The sequence below is a fragment of the Haliotis rubra genome, unplaced genomic scaffold, assembly GCF_003918875.1.
Source record: "Haliotis rubra isolate DU_JTF1 unplaced genomic scaffold, ASM391887v1 Scf8, whole genome shotgun sequence".
NCBI classification, from domain to species: Eukaryota; Metazoa; Mollusca; class Gastropoda; order Lepetellida; family Haliotidae; genus Haliotis; species Haliotis rubra.
The window spans coordinates 624,003-641,481 of record NW_025767523.1 but is presented as its reverse complement, the minus strand read 5'-3'; the positions used below and the strand labels follow the sequence as shown (position 1 = coordinate 641,481).

The window sequence follows — 17,479 nt, the reverse complement described above, 5'->3', positions numbered from 1 at the left end:
CACCCATATACCATTCTCGAATCTCATAGGTGACTATTACAAGGTAACAAAATCGAACTTAATCTATTTTATTCAGTACCCGTTTATAATAATTCAGCATGTTCTTTCATATCTTCATGACAAACCACACAAATGAAGAACATGGATGGTATTGGGTTGTTGGTTTGTTTTTTGTTTGTTTGGGTTTGTTTTGTTTGTTTTTGGGTTTGTTGGGGTTTTGTTTTTGTTTGGGTTTTTTTTTGGGGGGGTGGGGGTCGTTGTATTTTTAACAAACATTATGCTAGCTTTTGTTTCTGGAATCGATGTGCTTTCAAACAACCACGATTCCATACGTTCTATTCATGATGGGAAACTAACGAGCGCTTACCACGCGACAACCAAATGAATACCTGAGTTTATCCACATAATTTAACCCACATACACACATACACACAAAACTCTCACTGTTCATGGACGTGATATGTTTCTAGGTTAAATCATGTTCACTGTTGTTTGACATTTATGTAACATTCTTCACAAACATTTGACGCTTCAAATAATCTATTTTAGGCCGAAATAAACGCCGAAAAAAATCTCTTTTCAGTCTGTACATTTCAATAAATATTCCATTGTGTGAAACAGGAAATCGAGGCATTTAAAAGGGTAAACATATATGAGCAATGGCAACATAGCCGACACTTATGGGGAAGAAGTGTATATTTAACTATGACCTGCGTCGGCACCACACTGAGATGGGTTTTCTGATATGCAAACTAAATAATTTGATGAGCTTGAAATGGCCACACACAACCTTTAGTTATACGAGAGATGACAAGATAGATTCGAATTTCCGTACCAGCAATGCGACGTGATATGCCGGCTTAACGCTTATGTAAATTCTGCTTGTCGGCGTGAACGTGCACATTGTGGAGGGATGTTGAATATTTCTGAACAAATCGATCATAAAGTAAATTGGAAAGTTATGTTATAATGGTTTATAAAGAAAAAAACCTCGTTATTACGGACATAATTTTGTCCAAAGTTAAATTTTTGGATTAAATAGAGTTAAATATCAGTTTTACATGTGTAAATGTTCCAGACGGAATTGTGCTTAGTGAGTGAGTGAGTGAGTGAACATGGATTTACGCAAAACCAGAAGACATCAGAATTGTGCCCATGTGAGGAATCAAACCCGGATGACGAGCGAAAACTTTAACCAGGCCACCAGGCCACCCCGCCACCCCAGAATTGTCCGAAAGCAAGGTTTCCAGACTAACGGGTTTTCACTTTAATTTTAATATATTTTTTTCAACACCACCAGATAACACAGGTCAAGAATTAATATTTCGTCATTTCAGACGGTTGTTCTTTTCGCGTGGTTGTTTCTTGATCAGTAGTTTGTAAAAAACAGCATTGTGTGTGATTTATTCTCAATGTTGGTCCTGCTATAGTTGTCTGTGATTAATCTACAAAAGTCACGCACATCAACATCGCATTATACAACATATTTGTATACATATAACAATATCTGTCCTTGAGTTAAAATTCATCACACTGTACCAGATTCGTTGAATAAGAGACCCAAATATGCGTAGCACATAAATCAAAATACAAATATGTGCCACACAAATGTTTTGACTATTACAAGAATGTGAAAACCATCAAGAGCTAACATTAACATAGCCCGACTCCGTGATAGGGCCAGTAATTATTGTCTTATATAGGCTTTGTTGGTTGCGGGGCCAGTGGGCCAGAGCGGAGCAACAGGCCGTCCTATTCCATCGGCCCGATGACAGATAAAGAACCGCCCAATTCGGTTTCCTGGTATTATCTATAACAAGTCTTTCTACTCATTGTCACACCAACTTGAATCATTCCACTAGGCAATGGCGGGGTTTCATGAACGTCGAGAGAAAAGGTCCGCTCAGGCGAAACAGTCGGTTTGAACCAGGTAGAAAATTGTTGGAGGATATTGTGTTCTTTTTGGAAACACAGGAAAAGGCTTCATGAAATGAAAGGTGACGTTTTTACTTTAAAGTTTGTAGTTTAGTTATGTTTGGGGATTTTTCAACATTGTTTATGTTTATCGTCAGTGTGGTTTATGGGTGTTATAATAGTAGAGATAGTAGCGATATTGTCGGCATGAGAGGCATTTAGTAGATAAGTAGTAGTTTAGTGGTAGTAGTAGTAGGAGAAGGAGTAGTGGTAGTAGTAGTAGTAGTAGTAGTAGTAGTAGTAGTAATAGCAGCAGTAGCAGTAGTAGTGGTGGTAGTAGGAGCAGCAACAGCAGTAGTAGTAGTGGTGGTAGTAGTAGTAGTAGCAGCAGTAGTAGTTGTAGTAGTAGGAGGAGGAGTATTGGTAGTAGTAGTAGTAGTGGTAGTAGAAGTAGTAGTAGCAGCTGCAGCAGCAGCAGCAGTAGTAGTAGTAGTAGTAGTAGTAGTGTAGCAGCAGCAGTAGTAGTAGGAGGAGCAGCAACAGCAGCAGTAGTAGTAGTAGTAACAGGAGCAGTAGTAGTAGTAGGAGGAGTAGTGGTAGTAGTAGTAGCAGTGGTAGTAGGAGCAGCAGCAGCAGTAGTAGTAGTAGTAACAGGAGCAGTAGTAGTAGGAGGAGGAGTAGTGGTAGTAGTAGTAGCAGTGGTAGTAGGAGCAGCAGTAGTGGCTATTACGGCAGCAGTAATAGTAGTAGTAGTAGTAGCAGTAGTAACAGGAGCAGTAGTAGTAGTAGTAGAAGCAGCAGCAGCAGTAGTAGTGGTGGTGGCGGAAGCAGTAGCAGTAGTAGTAGTAACAGCAGCAGTGGCAAGCAGCAGTAATAGTAGTAGTAGTAGTAGTAGTAGTAGCAGCAGCAGCAGCAACAGTAGTGGTGGTGGCGGAAGCAGTAATAGTAGTAGTAGTAGTAGTAGTCTGAGCAACAGCAATAGTAGCAGTAGTAGTAGTAGTAGTAGTACTAGCAGCAGCAGAAGCATTAGTCGTACTAGCAGTAGTAGAAGTAATAGCTGTTAAAGTAGTGAGTAGTAGTAGGTCAGTAAATGTTGCTTAGTAGTAGTAGTAGTAGTAGTAGTAGTAGTAGTAGTAGTAGTAGCCCGTACACAGTGTACTTACAGAGTTGATAAAGCATTAAAGAATGTGTAACTAACGTTTAAGGTGTAAACTACCAGTTTGGATATATCGTGTTTTAGTGACACAGTTTCCGTCCAATGGCCAAGGAGGTGGCGTATCATTGTATCCCATTTAGCTGCTCCCGGTCCTGCTATATCACAAGGTCTATGCCAGTGGTGACATTTATGTCAGAGTTTGGGCCTCGTTAAATGTTTAATACTACCGTGACAAGATCAACATAAATGACAAGCATGTCTGTTATGGTGCCATGGGGTCAGGCACCATCAAGTGATAGGGCATTGTTTTCGAGTCAAGTAACCTGTTTTGAAATGATTAGTTATTATAAAAGGTTAGATAACAATATAATTATATATTTGAGTAAAATGTCAGCTTATCAAATGATCCTTCGCATCAACTATAAATAAATTTTGTAAAAAATTATCATGGAGATTTTGATGTCCAAATTAGTTTTTTTATATGTTTTCAATATTTCTTCAATTCAAAATGCAGTATCTCTAAATCGCTTTTAATCCTGGTATGTTTGAGATATAAGTGTTTCTCACCAAGACGTTGATGTGAAATCATTGAGTAAATTCTGGAAACAATTTCTTTTAAGATCTGAAAATATAACCATAGGTTTGAAATGCTTCTTTGAGTGGCCTTTTTTTAAGTTGGGAAGTACAATAAAGTCAAACTTTATGGATAACAACTTCTTTATTTAATGAGAGCGACGTTTCGATACAGATTCTTGTACCTGCTTAATAACGGTACAAGGATCTGTATCGAAACGTCGCACTCACGAAATGAAGATTGAAGTTGTTATCTGTAAAATGGGTCTAGGTTGGATAAGCATATAACAAAATGATCACGTGAAAACCAAATCAAGTCTACATTTTTAAAATCTTTTATTTAATCTTTCTTTCTACACAACACTTCAACATGGAGTAAATAAAGAAGGGACGCACCGAGTGTCATGTCAGGGGAAGAAGATATATGACACAACAGTGTTGTAAATATGCTTAACTTAGCAAATATGTCGCTTGCTGAAATGTTCATAAGCATCATAAATCTCTCCATGTGCATCACAGGTGGTAAGTCCATTTACGTACAGGTAGGCATGTCCCGTATATTAAACAGATTCGTCACAACATACACTGCGCTACATTGACCTTCATTAAGCTTCATAGTGATCTTAGTAACTTCATGGAGACACAATATGATAGTATGTGCTTAAATAGAAGACTTTATTACTTAATACGGTTGCACTTGCATGGGAGGTGAGGTGAGGTGAAATTGGGTTTAACGTCGTACTTGAGAATATTTCGCTCATATGACGACGTGCATGCGTGTGTATGTGTATGTGCGGCTGCTTGTACTAGCCCAGACTGAAGCTGGTTTTATAGTGCTAGCTCACTGAGATACCATCCCGCAGTGAAGCATGAATACCTCACTCAGACACATTATACTGACTCGAGCCGACCAGTCCTTGTTGTACCCATTAGTGCCGAGCGCCAGGCAGGGACCAACAAGTACCATATTTAAACGTCTTTTGGTATGACGCGGTCGGGGATCGAACCCGCGACCTTCCGCTCTCCAGGCGGACGCTCTAACCACTACACCACGGAGGCGGTTCACTTGCATGTAAACGAATGTACGTGTACATGGGTAGTCTCTAACATCCACAAACGTCTTAGCACCTTTATAAAATCTGACATTTTTTTTTGTTTCAACCTTTCAAACTTTGTTCTCTGTAAATCCGTTCCTTATAATACAATTTCGCTTAAAGTGAACACAGCGGGTCAAAATGAAATGGGCACCGCAGCATTACTGATTTTGAAAAACGTAACATCTTGCTTAAGAAACCTATTAACAAGCTGACATCTAGGCAAAGAAGAAGTTTTTCAGTATAAAGGCCACAGACTCATACATACAGCGTGGTGGAGGTGGTGGAGGTGTCGAGAAAGCTGTATAAATAACGAGTCAATGAGGAACGAATAGATTCTTCTTTGACACAGTTTGAACACTTAATTAAGATCTTTAAATCTTCAGAATTGACAGAACAGAATTGAGTGTCTATTGTTTTAAACTGCATGTATGGAAATATTCCTGTCTCAAATCGTTATAAATTGGGCATTTAAACATAAACGGAAATCATATTCATTGCATTATGATGACAAAATACACTCTCTTCTGCTCCTAGGCGTCCTTGTTACAGTGCCACTTGTTTTTGTGGTTAACACGATGAACGCTATTAGTCAAGGCCCCGTGAATCTGGTAATCTCGCGATTCTGTATCTATACGCAGGTTTTTTTCTGACATGAAGGAAGTATTCATAATCCGCGTATTTTTTTATTTCTTTATGGGTGACGTCACTGGGAACAGAACCGGCAAGTTTAACGAGAAGCCGTTGTAATAATGCAACCACTAGTGGCCATGACTACCCTTATCAAGATTCTGTGTCGAGACTACAGTCCGTTTGAGTCAGCAACGGACCGATGAATTGCAACAGATAACAACTGCCGCGACAGATAGCGTTTTCAATGATGATAGTTTCTTAAACAACTTTTTTGGTGGAGTCCGGAAAATTTTCAAATATTAGAAGGCTGTTGGGTATTAGTAAATGATAAACATGTGTACTATTCATATTTATGTGGCAATTTTGTACAATGATAAAATTTGCAATTCATCGGTCCGTTTCTGACTCAAACGGACAGTACAAATATACGAATTTTTGTCAACTATGGTAACAGTTTTGTTGTAACAAAAAATGTAGGGGAACATGTTTTAAACACTTCGTATTGATTCAAGAATTCTCGAAATAAAGAGCTGTAAACCTCGGAAGCGGACTAAGTTCTTCTCTTTAACAGGACGAATAAAAGAAAATAAGCTTACACTGAAAACGTTCCCCGCTCGTATTTTCCCACAGCCAGGTGTTCTGCTTTATGTGGACAATAACGAGAAGTGAAGAGCGACATTTTTAATCCAGCGTGTATCAAGACTCTGTCAGGAATGTTTATCGCACTGGCAGTAACGTATTACAGGCGTAAGGTACGAGACACTGCAGAGAAACATGTTAACATGATAAACGTAACCCTGTTCTGGATGTCTTGTGTACAGCTCATTGTAGAGAGATGTTCCAGGGTTGTGTGTAGGATCTCATGGAATGGAAATACTGAAGAAATTACTGATTCTTTTTGTGAGTGTAAGAGTGGATGTATTTCGTGAGTGCGACCTTTCGATACAGATTCTAGACAACGGTACAAGAATCTGTATTAATTCCTGCTTCACAGCGGTACAAGAATCTGTATTAATTCCTGCTTCACAACGGTACAAGAATCTGTATTAATTCCTGCTTCACAACGGTACAAGAATCTGTATTAATTCCTGCTTCACAACGGTACAAGAATCTGTATTAATTCCTGCTTCACAACGGTACAAGAATCTGTATTAATTCCTGCTTCACAGCGGTACAAGAATCTGTATTAATTCCTGCTTCACAACGGTACAAGAATCTGTATTAATTCCTGCTTCACAACGGTACAAGAATCTGTATTAATTCCTGCTTCACAACGGTACAAGAATCTGTATTAATTCCTGCTTCACAACGGTACAAGAATCTGTATTAATTCCTGCTTCACAGCGGTACAAGAATCTGTATTAATTCCTGCTTCACAACGGTACAAGAATCTGTATTAATTCCTGCTTCACAACGGTACAAGAATCTGTATTAATTCCTGCTTCACAACGGTACAAGAATCTGTATTAATTCCTGCTTCACAGCAGTACAAGAATCTGTATTAATTCCTGCTTCACAACGGTACAAGAATCTGTATTAATTCCTGCTTCACAGCGGTACAAGAATCTGTATTAATTCCTGCTTCACAACGGTACAAGAATCTGTATTAATTCCTGCTTCACAACGGTACAAGAATCTGTATTAATTCCTGCTTCACAACGGTACAAGAATCTGTATTAATTCCTGCTTCACAACGGTACAAGAATCTGTATTAATTCCTGCTTCACAACGGTACAAGAATCTGTATCGAAACGTCACACTCACGAAATAAAGAAGTTGTTACAAATAACATGCGTCTAAATTGTACTTCCCAACTTCTAAAATGCCACTCAAAGAAGATGTATGAATTGTACTACAGCAGAATTGATGGGTGTTGCATTGGTCCAATGAACAGCAAGTGCCTCCTCTTTGTTGCATGGATACGAAACCTCTGAAGTATAAGAACTTTGGTTTTGTGTCATTTTGCTCCTTGCAACTGACATCAAGGAACGAATTGTTGTGTTTTCATTCGCATTTAACCTACATCAGCACCAGTCATGATAGTGTGGACTATTTTAAGGCAGGTAAATATGTGTCTGTTAATTTATTATACGACTTCATTCTTTTCTAGTTTTCGGATATTGTGTTCATTATTTCATTATCTGGTTTCGTCAATGCTGCCTTCAATATTCCTGCTGTAAGACAAATCATCGCATTTGGACCAGACAATTGAATTATTGGTTTCGTTGGAAACACATCTCATGAGCCAGGATAAGATGGCACGCAGTTTAGAAAAATCTTTGTGAATATTGAATGAAATGATCATGGCAACTCAGAGTGTTCGCAAAAAGGTAGTCTGTCTCACAGTCCCTGAACAACATTAATTTCCCTACTGCCAAGCCCTCTCTGCAGTGCTAAAGCCCTAAATAAAGCAAGTCTAGTTTTTCTCAGGTTCTGAATCTCTGGTCTCCCTAGGGCTCCTTTTCAATATAAATGGGCTTGTTTGTTCCTATCAAATATATATTCAGAGACTAAGCCTTAGTCTAGCAAAAAGGGTAAGCATCCATAAGGTAACAATTATTCTGGAGTAAGTGTCTAGTTATCAACTGAACTTCAGTCCCAAATACATTGACGTATCATTAAGCCTCCCATGACGTTCTTTGACATGCTTTTGTTGATGTTGCAGCCACAGAGACGTTGCTGACGGTGATGCTGCTGCAACTGCTGCTGGTGTTGCAATCTGTGTTCGGCATGACTAACAGCGTGGAGCTACGGTGGTGGCGATATCAGCGAATACAGAAGAAAAACAGAACCTGTAAGATATCATGACGTTATTGCTGTGATGAGGGGTAGTGGGGTAGCCTTGTGGTAAAAGCGTTCTCTCGTCACGCCGAAGACCCGGGTTCGATTCCCCACATGGTTCCACTGTGTGAAGCCAATTTTCTTTCACGCTGTGATATTGCTGGAATATTGCTAAAAGCGGCGTAGACTAAACTCACTCATTCACTCACTCTGCTGTAGATGACGACTGTAACGTGGAGGCGAAGGCGTTCCGTCACGGGCAGGTGTTTGTGCTGGACAGGACGGGGCCATGTGTGAAGTACAGATGCCAGTACGGCGGCTACAAAGTCATTAACCACGGTACACAAGGCACAGATGTTTCTATACCAGATAACGTAGTTCTAGCGACTTAGCTGGGTAAAACGTCACATAACGTCACAAGGCATAGGTGTTTCTATACCAGATTACGTAGTTCTATCGACTTAGCTGGGTAAAACGTCACATAACGTCACAAGGGATAGGTGTTTCTATACCAGATTACGTAGTTCTATCGACTTAGCTGGGTAAAACGTCACATAACGTCACAAGGCATAGGTGTTTCTATACCAGATTACGTAGTTCTAGCGACTTAGCTGGGTAAAACGTCACATAACGTCACAAGGCATAGGTGTTTCTATACCAGATTACGTAGTTCTAGCGACTTAGCTGGGTAAAACGTCGAACACAGACGGCACAGATGTTTCTATACCAGATTGCGTAGTTCTATCGACTTAGCTGGGTAAAACGTCACATTACGTCACAAGGCACAGATGTTCATTTTTTGTACCAGATTACGTAGTTTTAGCGACTTACCTAGCCTCTTTTCATTTTGTACCATAGTAAAACGTAGCGTTGGACGATCAGGATTTACCTTTGTCTTGATTAGCCAGAATGGAGATTGTTCGACATATTTTACGTTTATACACAAGAACGTCAAGCGTTAATTGAAGTCAATTTTAGAGAAAAACAGTTATCATCCATCGGCACACACTTCATGGGAAGTAACGTTTATATGTGACGTGTGCACACACGTTGAAACGATACACAGTATATATTCTTAAAATGAGTTCAGGAGAAAGTCCACTCCGAATAAAACAAAGTAATGTATCAGCATTTAATACCTTTATCTATTTTAATAACGAATTACTTTTATAATTATCACTATTCCACGTTCAAACAATTTGACTACTATATCCGTTATATGTACTCCGAAAAGAGTTTCATTAATGTCGTAGACCCGTGAAGGTCCGGGTTAGAATATTGATCTTCAGTAACCCATGCTTGTCGTAAGAGGCGACTAACGGGATCGATTGGTCAGGCTCGCTGACTTGGTTGACACATGTCATCCGTTCCCAATTGCGCAGATCGATGTTCATGCTGTTGATCACTGGATTTTCTGGTCCAGACTCGATTATTTACAGACCGACGCCATATAGTTGGAATATTCCTGCGGCGTAAAACTAAACTCACTCACTCACTCACTCATTAATGTCGTAGGATGTCAACACGGTTGACTGGTTGAGTAAAGTGTGTGTCGTTATATCGTACCAGTGTGTATTATACAGGTTCACAGTGTCGAGAGGGACGGCGGTGCTGGGATCTGCACTCGTACAGAACCAGCGTGTGTACCCTGGAACAGTGTCTGGAGATTGACGGCCGGGTCAGATTCGTCATCGTTGGTGAAGGTATCCTGATTTCTTTCTTTTATTACTTGACCGTGGAAGATACTGCAGTGTAATACTTTTACGGCAATATTACACTGGTATAGTAATACTGCTAGACATATGACGTCATAATGGTTACAGTTATGACGTTACAATGCTAATACCTCTGTCACAATGGTAATAGACCTTGCTTAACCCGTGGAAAGCTGAGAGTCATCACACTGTAGGCAGTTTCTATCAATTTATGTTGGAGAGTAATAAACAGAATACTAAACTCGCTTCCGTGAAATACCATTTTTTTATCAAACGAGTTAATGATTTGGTAATAAAATCGTATTACACGGAAGGTCGTGTAATATCCACTTTGTATACAGTAAACTGTGTTTAAAACGAATTGACGGACATAACGAACAAATTTGGTCACGATTAGATGGTGCATATATAAGTTGAAATACGTATAACGAACTATGGCTTCGAGGGGCGATCAAAAAGTATGTAGAATCACCAAGAAAACGATACAAATGCAGTTATTTTTATGTTTTAGTTTTTTACTCATATTATCTGTCAAGCTCAAGCAATTTGGTTTTGCTATGTTCCAGTCTCACGATCCCCATTTTGTTTGACCTTTTATCTTGGTACCCTCAAAAAACGCAAAATCTATAATAAATGCATCAAAAACTTCAGGAAACAAAATATGCAAGAAATATTTTATGTAGGACTTTGAGATTGATAGAAGTCCCCTAGAATCACACTTAGATATTAAAGTTCATAAAAAGCAATTTGAAATAACAATCACTTGTCAAAGTGACTCCCCCCTTCATGTTGACTGAAAGTGCTTGTTTTGGAGACACTACCCATCCCCCCTTTCAGACGACGTAATCATAACTTATTCTTATGTTTTCACTTATGCATACATGATGCCAAGGGTTCAAACTCAATACCGAATGGTCACACAAGTGTCAGCACACAATATATTGTAAAAAGTGCCAGGTTGAATATCTGGACACAATGTTTTTGAAAGATTAAAATGGGGTTGTCCTTAACAAATAGCCCCCGACTAAATATAAATCAGGCAATCCAAATCTTTGACTGTTGATCATGAAGGGAAGTCACCCAATACTATAGTGAACATATTTTATATGACATATTTTATCTGAGGGCATACCATTATCCAAGAGGTACCAAATGATAGATCGCTTTTCATTTTCTGCAATTTTGTTAGAAATACTATACCCTAATGTGTTGTGATGACAAATATCTGGTTAACCACATTACCCACACATGGGAAATTATGGATATGGCTTTGCTAAAGATTCCTTCAAAATAAGATGGAAGCTTTTCAAACATTGGAAACCGAGAATATAGTTAGGCTACGTACATTTTGATCGACCCTCGTACAACGAACTAAATCCAGTGGACCCTTTCAGTTCGTTATAACCATGGTTTACCGTTCGTGGAGCATGTACCTTCTTTGTAAAGCATTCTAACATTTAAACATTGGAAATGATTTCTGCGATCTAGTTAGCTAATAGAAATCGTGTAAACAACAACGACTAAACTCGTTTGATTCTGTTTATACGCACCTTAATGGTAACTGTATGACCTCAAAATGCATCACCTCACGATATGGCTGAGATATTGCCGATGTGACGTTAAATATTAACCCACTCACTCAAAATGCATCCCTTTTCCAAAATGTTATATCCGCAGCATTGCAGTGGAGTGAGTATGGTTTTACGCCGCTTTTAGCAATATTCCAGCAATATCACGGCGGGCGACACCAGAAATGGGCTTCACACATTGTACCCATGTGGGGAATCGAACCCGGGTCTTCAGCGTGACAAGCAAACGCTTTAACTACTAGGCTACCCCACCGCCCCCGCAGTATTGCAATTATTCATACTTATTTGACGACCTTTCACCAGGTTGTCAGTTTGAGAAGAAGTGCTACAAGGTCGGCACCACCTGGGTACACAACTGCTACCTGTACATCTGCAGAAAGGAGGACATACACATGGGCGTTGTCTTCAAGTCAGTGCTGCTTGGGGGGCGTGAGTTAGCTTTATACTGCACCTTTAAACTTCATTTTTATCAATTCCATGTTTTAAAATAGTATACATTTATTCACTATTTTACATGAACACATTTTACGTCGAAGTATATATAAGAGAGAGAGACACATATATATCGTTTCTAAATTGTTCCCTTTTCATCTTTTCCTTTCCTGATTTCGGAATGGTTAGATTATCCTTCTTATCAGCAACATATTTTACATCTTCTTTAACTATGTAAATGTCTCATTTACACGCTTTCCATATTAACAACATTTTTATCTATATGAAATCATTTCCATCAATAGATCTGTTTAAACAAGGAATATCTTCAGCATTTTTACGAATTAATCCATTATTATCAATCATATTCACAAACACATTCTTTGCAAATTAGATTTCATTATATTCTTCACTAACCAACAGAATTTTATATCTATCGTTTTAAGACGTGTATTACTTACAATAAAACGAGAGCCTTTCTTCGTTCGGATCATTTTATACTTATTTACTAATCGATATAATTTTAAACTTTACCAATGTTATTTTCTTTAAATGTTAAATCAGATAAATCATTATGCAAAATTCTCCAGTAATCACTTTTCTCCACTTGAATATAAAGTCCTCTATGTAATTTGTAAAGCATTTAGGTTAAACCCAAGCGTTTATTTAACCGGCGCCAAACCCATCACACTCACTTACCCACTCGTGTCTTATATATCCTAACAATACATTGGTTGTCCAGGTTGCCGCGACGTTTATGGCAACTGCCACGACGCAGGGACGTTTTTTCACTACAGGATGGGTCGAACCCTCTACCGCTTCTGTTCCTGCAAAGTCAGGGGAGGTAATATCCAGTACGACTGTTTACCTTGACCCGCTATGTTGTACTGTTCTATACACTGTTGTTGTTATTAAATATTTATTCGTTATCATGCTTGTTGTTTTATCATTATATGTAAACTAAGATGGCAACGAAGACAACATTGGGTAGTGACTGGTCACAAAATAATTGGACCCGTTTTCACATATACTCATGGAATGAAATAAAGGAACAGCTATCTGGACTGTCAGGAAGGGTAAGGGCCATTTTGGGCTGGCAGGATCTGAAACTTTTTAGTGAGCATTGTACCTATATAACGTTATCGGATATGTACATGTGAGTGAAATCGTGACTTCATTTCAAAAAGAGCGTGTTTGGTAGTTTTCGAAAGGGCTGGTTTGTAAGTTTCTACTCAATGTTTTCGAATACTTTAACTTGACCAAGTATTTAACCCAAACGGTTTTCATAGATCGTTTCATAATCAGTGAAAACACTTAAATATCACGTGGAGCGTGGATTTGCTCACATTTATGTTTTTCATTTGAAGTTCGAAATTAGGACTTTTTCAAGCCTGTTTACAATATTCACTTCATCAACTCAGAAGTCCAAAAGTCCAAAAGAAGCCAAAATAGACGTCAGCCATTTTACCTGTCAAATCATTTTCGAACCAAAATTTCAAAGATTTCGGAAAATATAAATTTGACATTTTTCCAGTCGGCCAATACTAAATTAAATTCTCCCTTCGTAAGTATGTGTATCTCCAAAATAACCAGGAACTGTTTTACAGCCTATGTACACAGACAACAAATATTTCTCTCAAATGTTTGACATTGTGAATTGACGACAGATTTATATATTTCTATATATGTGCCTTACCTTATATATTTTAGTCCTATAAATGCATATGCAGTTGAGTTATTGATATTACACTGTTTTGGTTAGAGTGTTATCAATCTTCCAGCCTTATCGCAACAGGGGGATCGAAGAACGAGGAAGTTGTATCAATGTGCTGAACAGAGCTATTATTCCCGGTGCTAAAAGATCAAGCTTTATCCACTAGGATCTGGAAACACTTCCCTTTTCTTAAGTATCACAAATTAAATTCAAATACAGTTATGAACAAAGTAAGAATGTAATCACAACACCATGCGCGTCACGACAATTGTCCTCCTTACAACTGGATATATTTTACGATGCACATTTGACTAGCCTTGTATGTGTTTATGACCAAAGTGCCACCGACGGTGCAGGATACGATGACCTTTTCACAAACGCCTGGTATCCTCACTGTTGGATAGTGATCCATAAGCACATACTAATAGTGGAAATCCTACAATCGATTATGCTTTTGTCAGACTTCCTGTGAAAAGGGATTTGTCGATTTGTTTTAGATAATGAGAAAAATCAAATTAACATTTGTTTACGTTTAATCATTAAAATAACCATACTCTCTTTTCGTTTGTTATTTCAAACATGGATTTTGGAAAAGAACACAGAACTATGAGAAATATGCAGTTTGCTTTTGTATTGATGTACGATGTAATAATGACAACACAAAAAACATGCCAAATACAATGTATACACATCAATTATGTTACAGAGTACAACGTCTGATACTTGTCAACACCTAGAATGTGGATTGTAGGTCAAATAACATGTTTTTACAGTTAATTGTAAATGATTAGAGTAGAAAATAAAATACATGGATAGATTTACAACTTGAAATGCAAACAAATCCGGACAAAGTATAAGCAGAGTCAACGATTATTTCAGACATACCCTCTGATACATCACTTACGGTATGATCCAAGAAGATGGATCAATTTCCGCAGAAAACTATGATTGTTTTTTTCAAGTAACATATATATAACGAAATAGAAATAACTTTACAAAATGTCATCATACATGTATTTCACTTTTGTGGAATTTGGAGTTGAGAGGTCTATGTCATAAAAAGCAAAGGTTCAAAAGAGAACCTTGTCTGAACAGAAAATCTCCATATGCAGCACACTACAAACAGCTAACCAAAAAACTACATGTAAAACAACAAAGTGATATCGCACAATGACACTAGAAATTTTGAAGGCTAATGTCACCTTTATTCTGGCTCAACACACTGAAAAACAGCGATGTAATCAGTTACTATTTGAAATAGGCTTATCCTGTTGATGTGGGCGTCCTTTTCCGCTTCTTTTAATTTTTATCTCTCAGGGGAACATGAGCATGTAACATATGTGGCTGTTTGGAGTAGTGTTGCTGTTTTTGTTTTTTACGCCGCACTCAGCAATATTCCAGCTATATGGCGGCGGTCCGTAAATTATCGAGTCTGGACAAGACAATCCAGTGATCAACATCGTGCGCATCGATCTACACAAGTGGAATATATTGGGATATGATAACACGTTTCACCCAAGTTAATGAGCCTGACCAACAAGCATCTTACAACAAGCATGGGATTTTGAAGACCAATCCTAACCCGGATCTTCATATAGCGACTGTATTCCTCGCTACTTAAAGTAATAATTGACTTATAAAACAAATTAAATAGATACATTGACTGTAAGCACAACTGCAACCACGTAATCACACAATGCATATGATTATGTACATTTCTTTAAAAGCGGAAAGCAGGTACCTAGTACCTACTACCAAAAAACAGATGAAAGTCCGTAATTGTTGATAGTGTCAGCATACTCACTCACTTACATACTATATTCACATACGATTGCATACCACTTAACGGGGATACTCATATTACGAACAATCCATGACAGAATACGTTGCCAATGTATGAATCCTGACACGTATGTATGTGTATTATAATGCTATACCTCTTGGCAGGGGCGGTGGGGTATCCTAGTGGTTAAAACGCCGAAGCTGAAAATGATGACACCTCTTGGTTCCTTTATGAAGGAACTTCATACTAACTTCACATGGCATATCGACCTGGACGTGCATCCCAACAGAATACCTCCACTGGTCTTCATTAGAAATATGTTGGTCAAAGTTAAAATAATTCAACTATTCACTTGCGCGCCAGCCTTCAGTAAATACACATTTTATGTGCGCATCAACTAATATTTACCCCAATTCCGGAGTATTTGGTTTGGTTGTTGTTTAACGCCGCACTCAGCAATATTCCAGCTATATGTCGGCGAGCTGTAAATAATCGAGTCGGACCAGACATTCCAGTGATCAACAGCGTGAGCATCGGTCTACACAATTGGAATATAATGACATGTGTTGACCAAGTCAGCGAGCCTGACTACCCGATCCCGTTAGTCGCCTGTTACCACAAGTATGGGTTGCTGAAGAACAGTTCTAACCCTGATCTTCCCGGGTCCAAATCCGAAGTCTCTCGTACATTTGAATAACAATGTATTTTTACTGTGATGTTGATACAGATCGGGTAAAGTCTTATTATCTGAAAACTTAAGAGTTAACTTTCACAGGATAAACAGGAGCAGTTCACTAAATTATTAAATATTTTAACAATTGTAAAAGCAAATGCTACATCCTGAGAAGCTGAAGGTGCGTTTGAAAATCTTATTATCACTATATATACTTGTCAAGGCTTTGAATAAGGCGGTTGTCACAAGTTTACTAATCTTTTGCAAAGTCATATAGTTAGTTCATAAGTTCATTTGAAAGTTTGACACAGTTAGAGCAGCTATGCGATATGTCCAGCGAATATCCGCGCAAAATATCTAGCCAAAACCTGCTTTTATATCAAACAATGGCGGCGAAACATTTGTTTATCACTGATGTTAAGATACTATTTATATATAGGTTGCATATTACCTTGACACTAAAGTCTCTCGTAATTCCATAAGTGGGTGAGTGCGCCGCTTTTAGCAATATTCCAGCAATATCACCGTGCGTGTGGGGGGTGGGGGGTGGCACCAGAAATGGGCTTCACACATTGTACCCATGTGGGGAATCGAACCCGGGTCTTCGGCGTGACGAGCCAACGCTTCAACCACTAGGCTACCCAACCGCCCCCTCTCATGATGAAGTAACAATAGCAGTTTTGCCGTGGGGGCATATGGATGATAAAGACAGAATTTTGTAATTACACAGTTTTAATGAAACAAGAAAGGTGGGACAATCAACCGTCACACATTTGGTTAAAGGGAACGTGGAACACTTTGTCATTGTGCTTCGTGGGTGACGTCATCTTCAAAAGTTTACCTTCAAAATAATTTACATAAACCGAATATAATAAAATTAACAAAATCATAATCTACAAATTTCTTCTTCCATCACCGATGCATATACCTAGTCAGTCAGCTGATATGTGTAGGAGGAAGGGGGGAAAAGCTACAAAATAATGACACATATATGGATACACAATAACACAATTCAGTTTAACATAGTAAGAACTTCCTCATCATTCAGCCTGGAAACAACACAATATGTAGTTGAGTGACACTGGTTTAACGCCAAGGTGTTCAATATTCCAACTGCAGTTATAGTTACGATTATATCTAACTCAAAAGGACCACCAATTTAGTTCGTTTTAAACGAAATTTGATATACGCATTTCGACTAAACTATACAGCAAGAGGTCCAAGACCCGAAACTTCGATACATCCGTCAGTTCGTTATAAGAATGTTCGTTACAAACTTTGTTTACTCTAGATTAGAGCAGCATATTAATGATAACACAATCAAAGTCAGACGCTGGGTTGTGAGGGCATACACTCAACAACGTTAGAGGAACTGACCACTCGATCCCCATAGTACTGTGCCGTTACAATCAGTTACTGGGT

At 38.5% G+C, this 17,479-nt stretch overlaps 1 protein-coding gene and 1 long non-coding RNA gene across 4 annotated transcripts in view; one reads left to right on the top strand and one right to left on the bottom strand.

Annotated features, from left to right (window-relative positions):
* LOC124261501 overlaps positions 1–12,816 on the top strand; it is a 30,973-nt gene extending 18,157 nt beyond the window's left edge. The window contains exons 1-6 of one of the 3 annotated variants that reach the window (XM_046695821.1): positions 1,773–1,997; positions 8,036–8,164; positions 8,371–8,490; positions 9,735–9,854; positions 11,759–11,884; positions 12,630–12,816. In XM_046695821.1, the coding sequence (XP_046551777.1) occupies positions 1,991–1,997; positions 8,036–8,164; positions 8,371–8,490; positions 9,735–9,854; positions 11,759–11,884; positions 12,630–12,760 (633 nt within the window). In that variant the 5' untranslated portion in view covers positions 1,773–1,990 and the 3' untranslated portion in view covers positions 12,761–12,816. Of the gene's footprint in view, positions 1–1,772; positions 1,998–8,033; positions 8,165–8,370; positions 8,491–9,734; positions 9,855–11,758; positions 11,885–12,629 lie in introns of those variants that run through there. The other 2 variants (XM_046695822.1, XM_046695823.1) reach the window with 2 other exon arrangements.
* A 1,399-nt stretch (positions 12,817–14,215) lies between these two features.
* Positions 14,216–15,916, bottom strand: LOC124261440. The gene is made up of 2 exons (XR_006894324.1): positions 15,578–15,916; positions 14,216–15,538 (listed from the first exon to the last, which is right to left on the bottom strand). It is a non-coding gene; the product is annotated as an uncharacterized LOC124261440 (long non-coding RNA).
* Between the last annotated feature and the right edge of the window lie 1,563 nt (positions 15,917–17,479).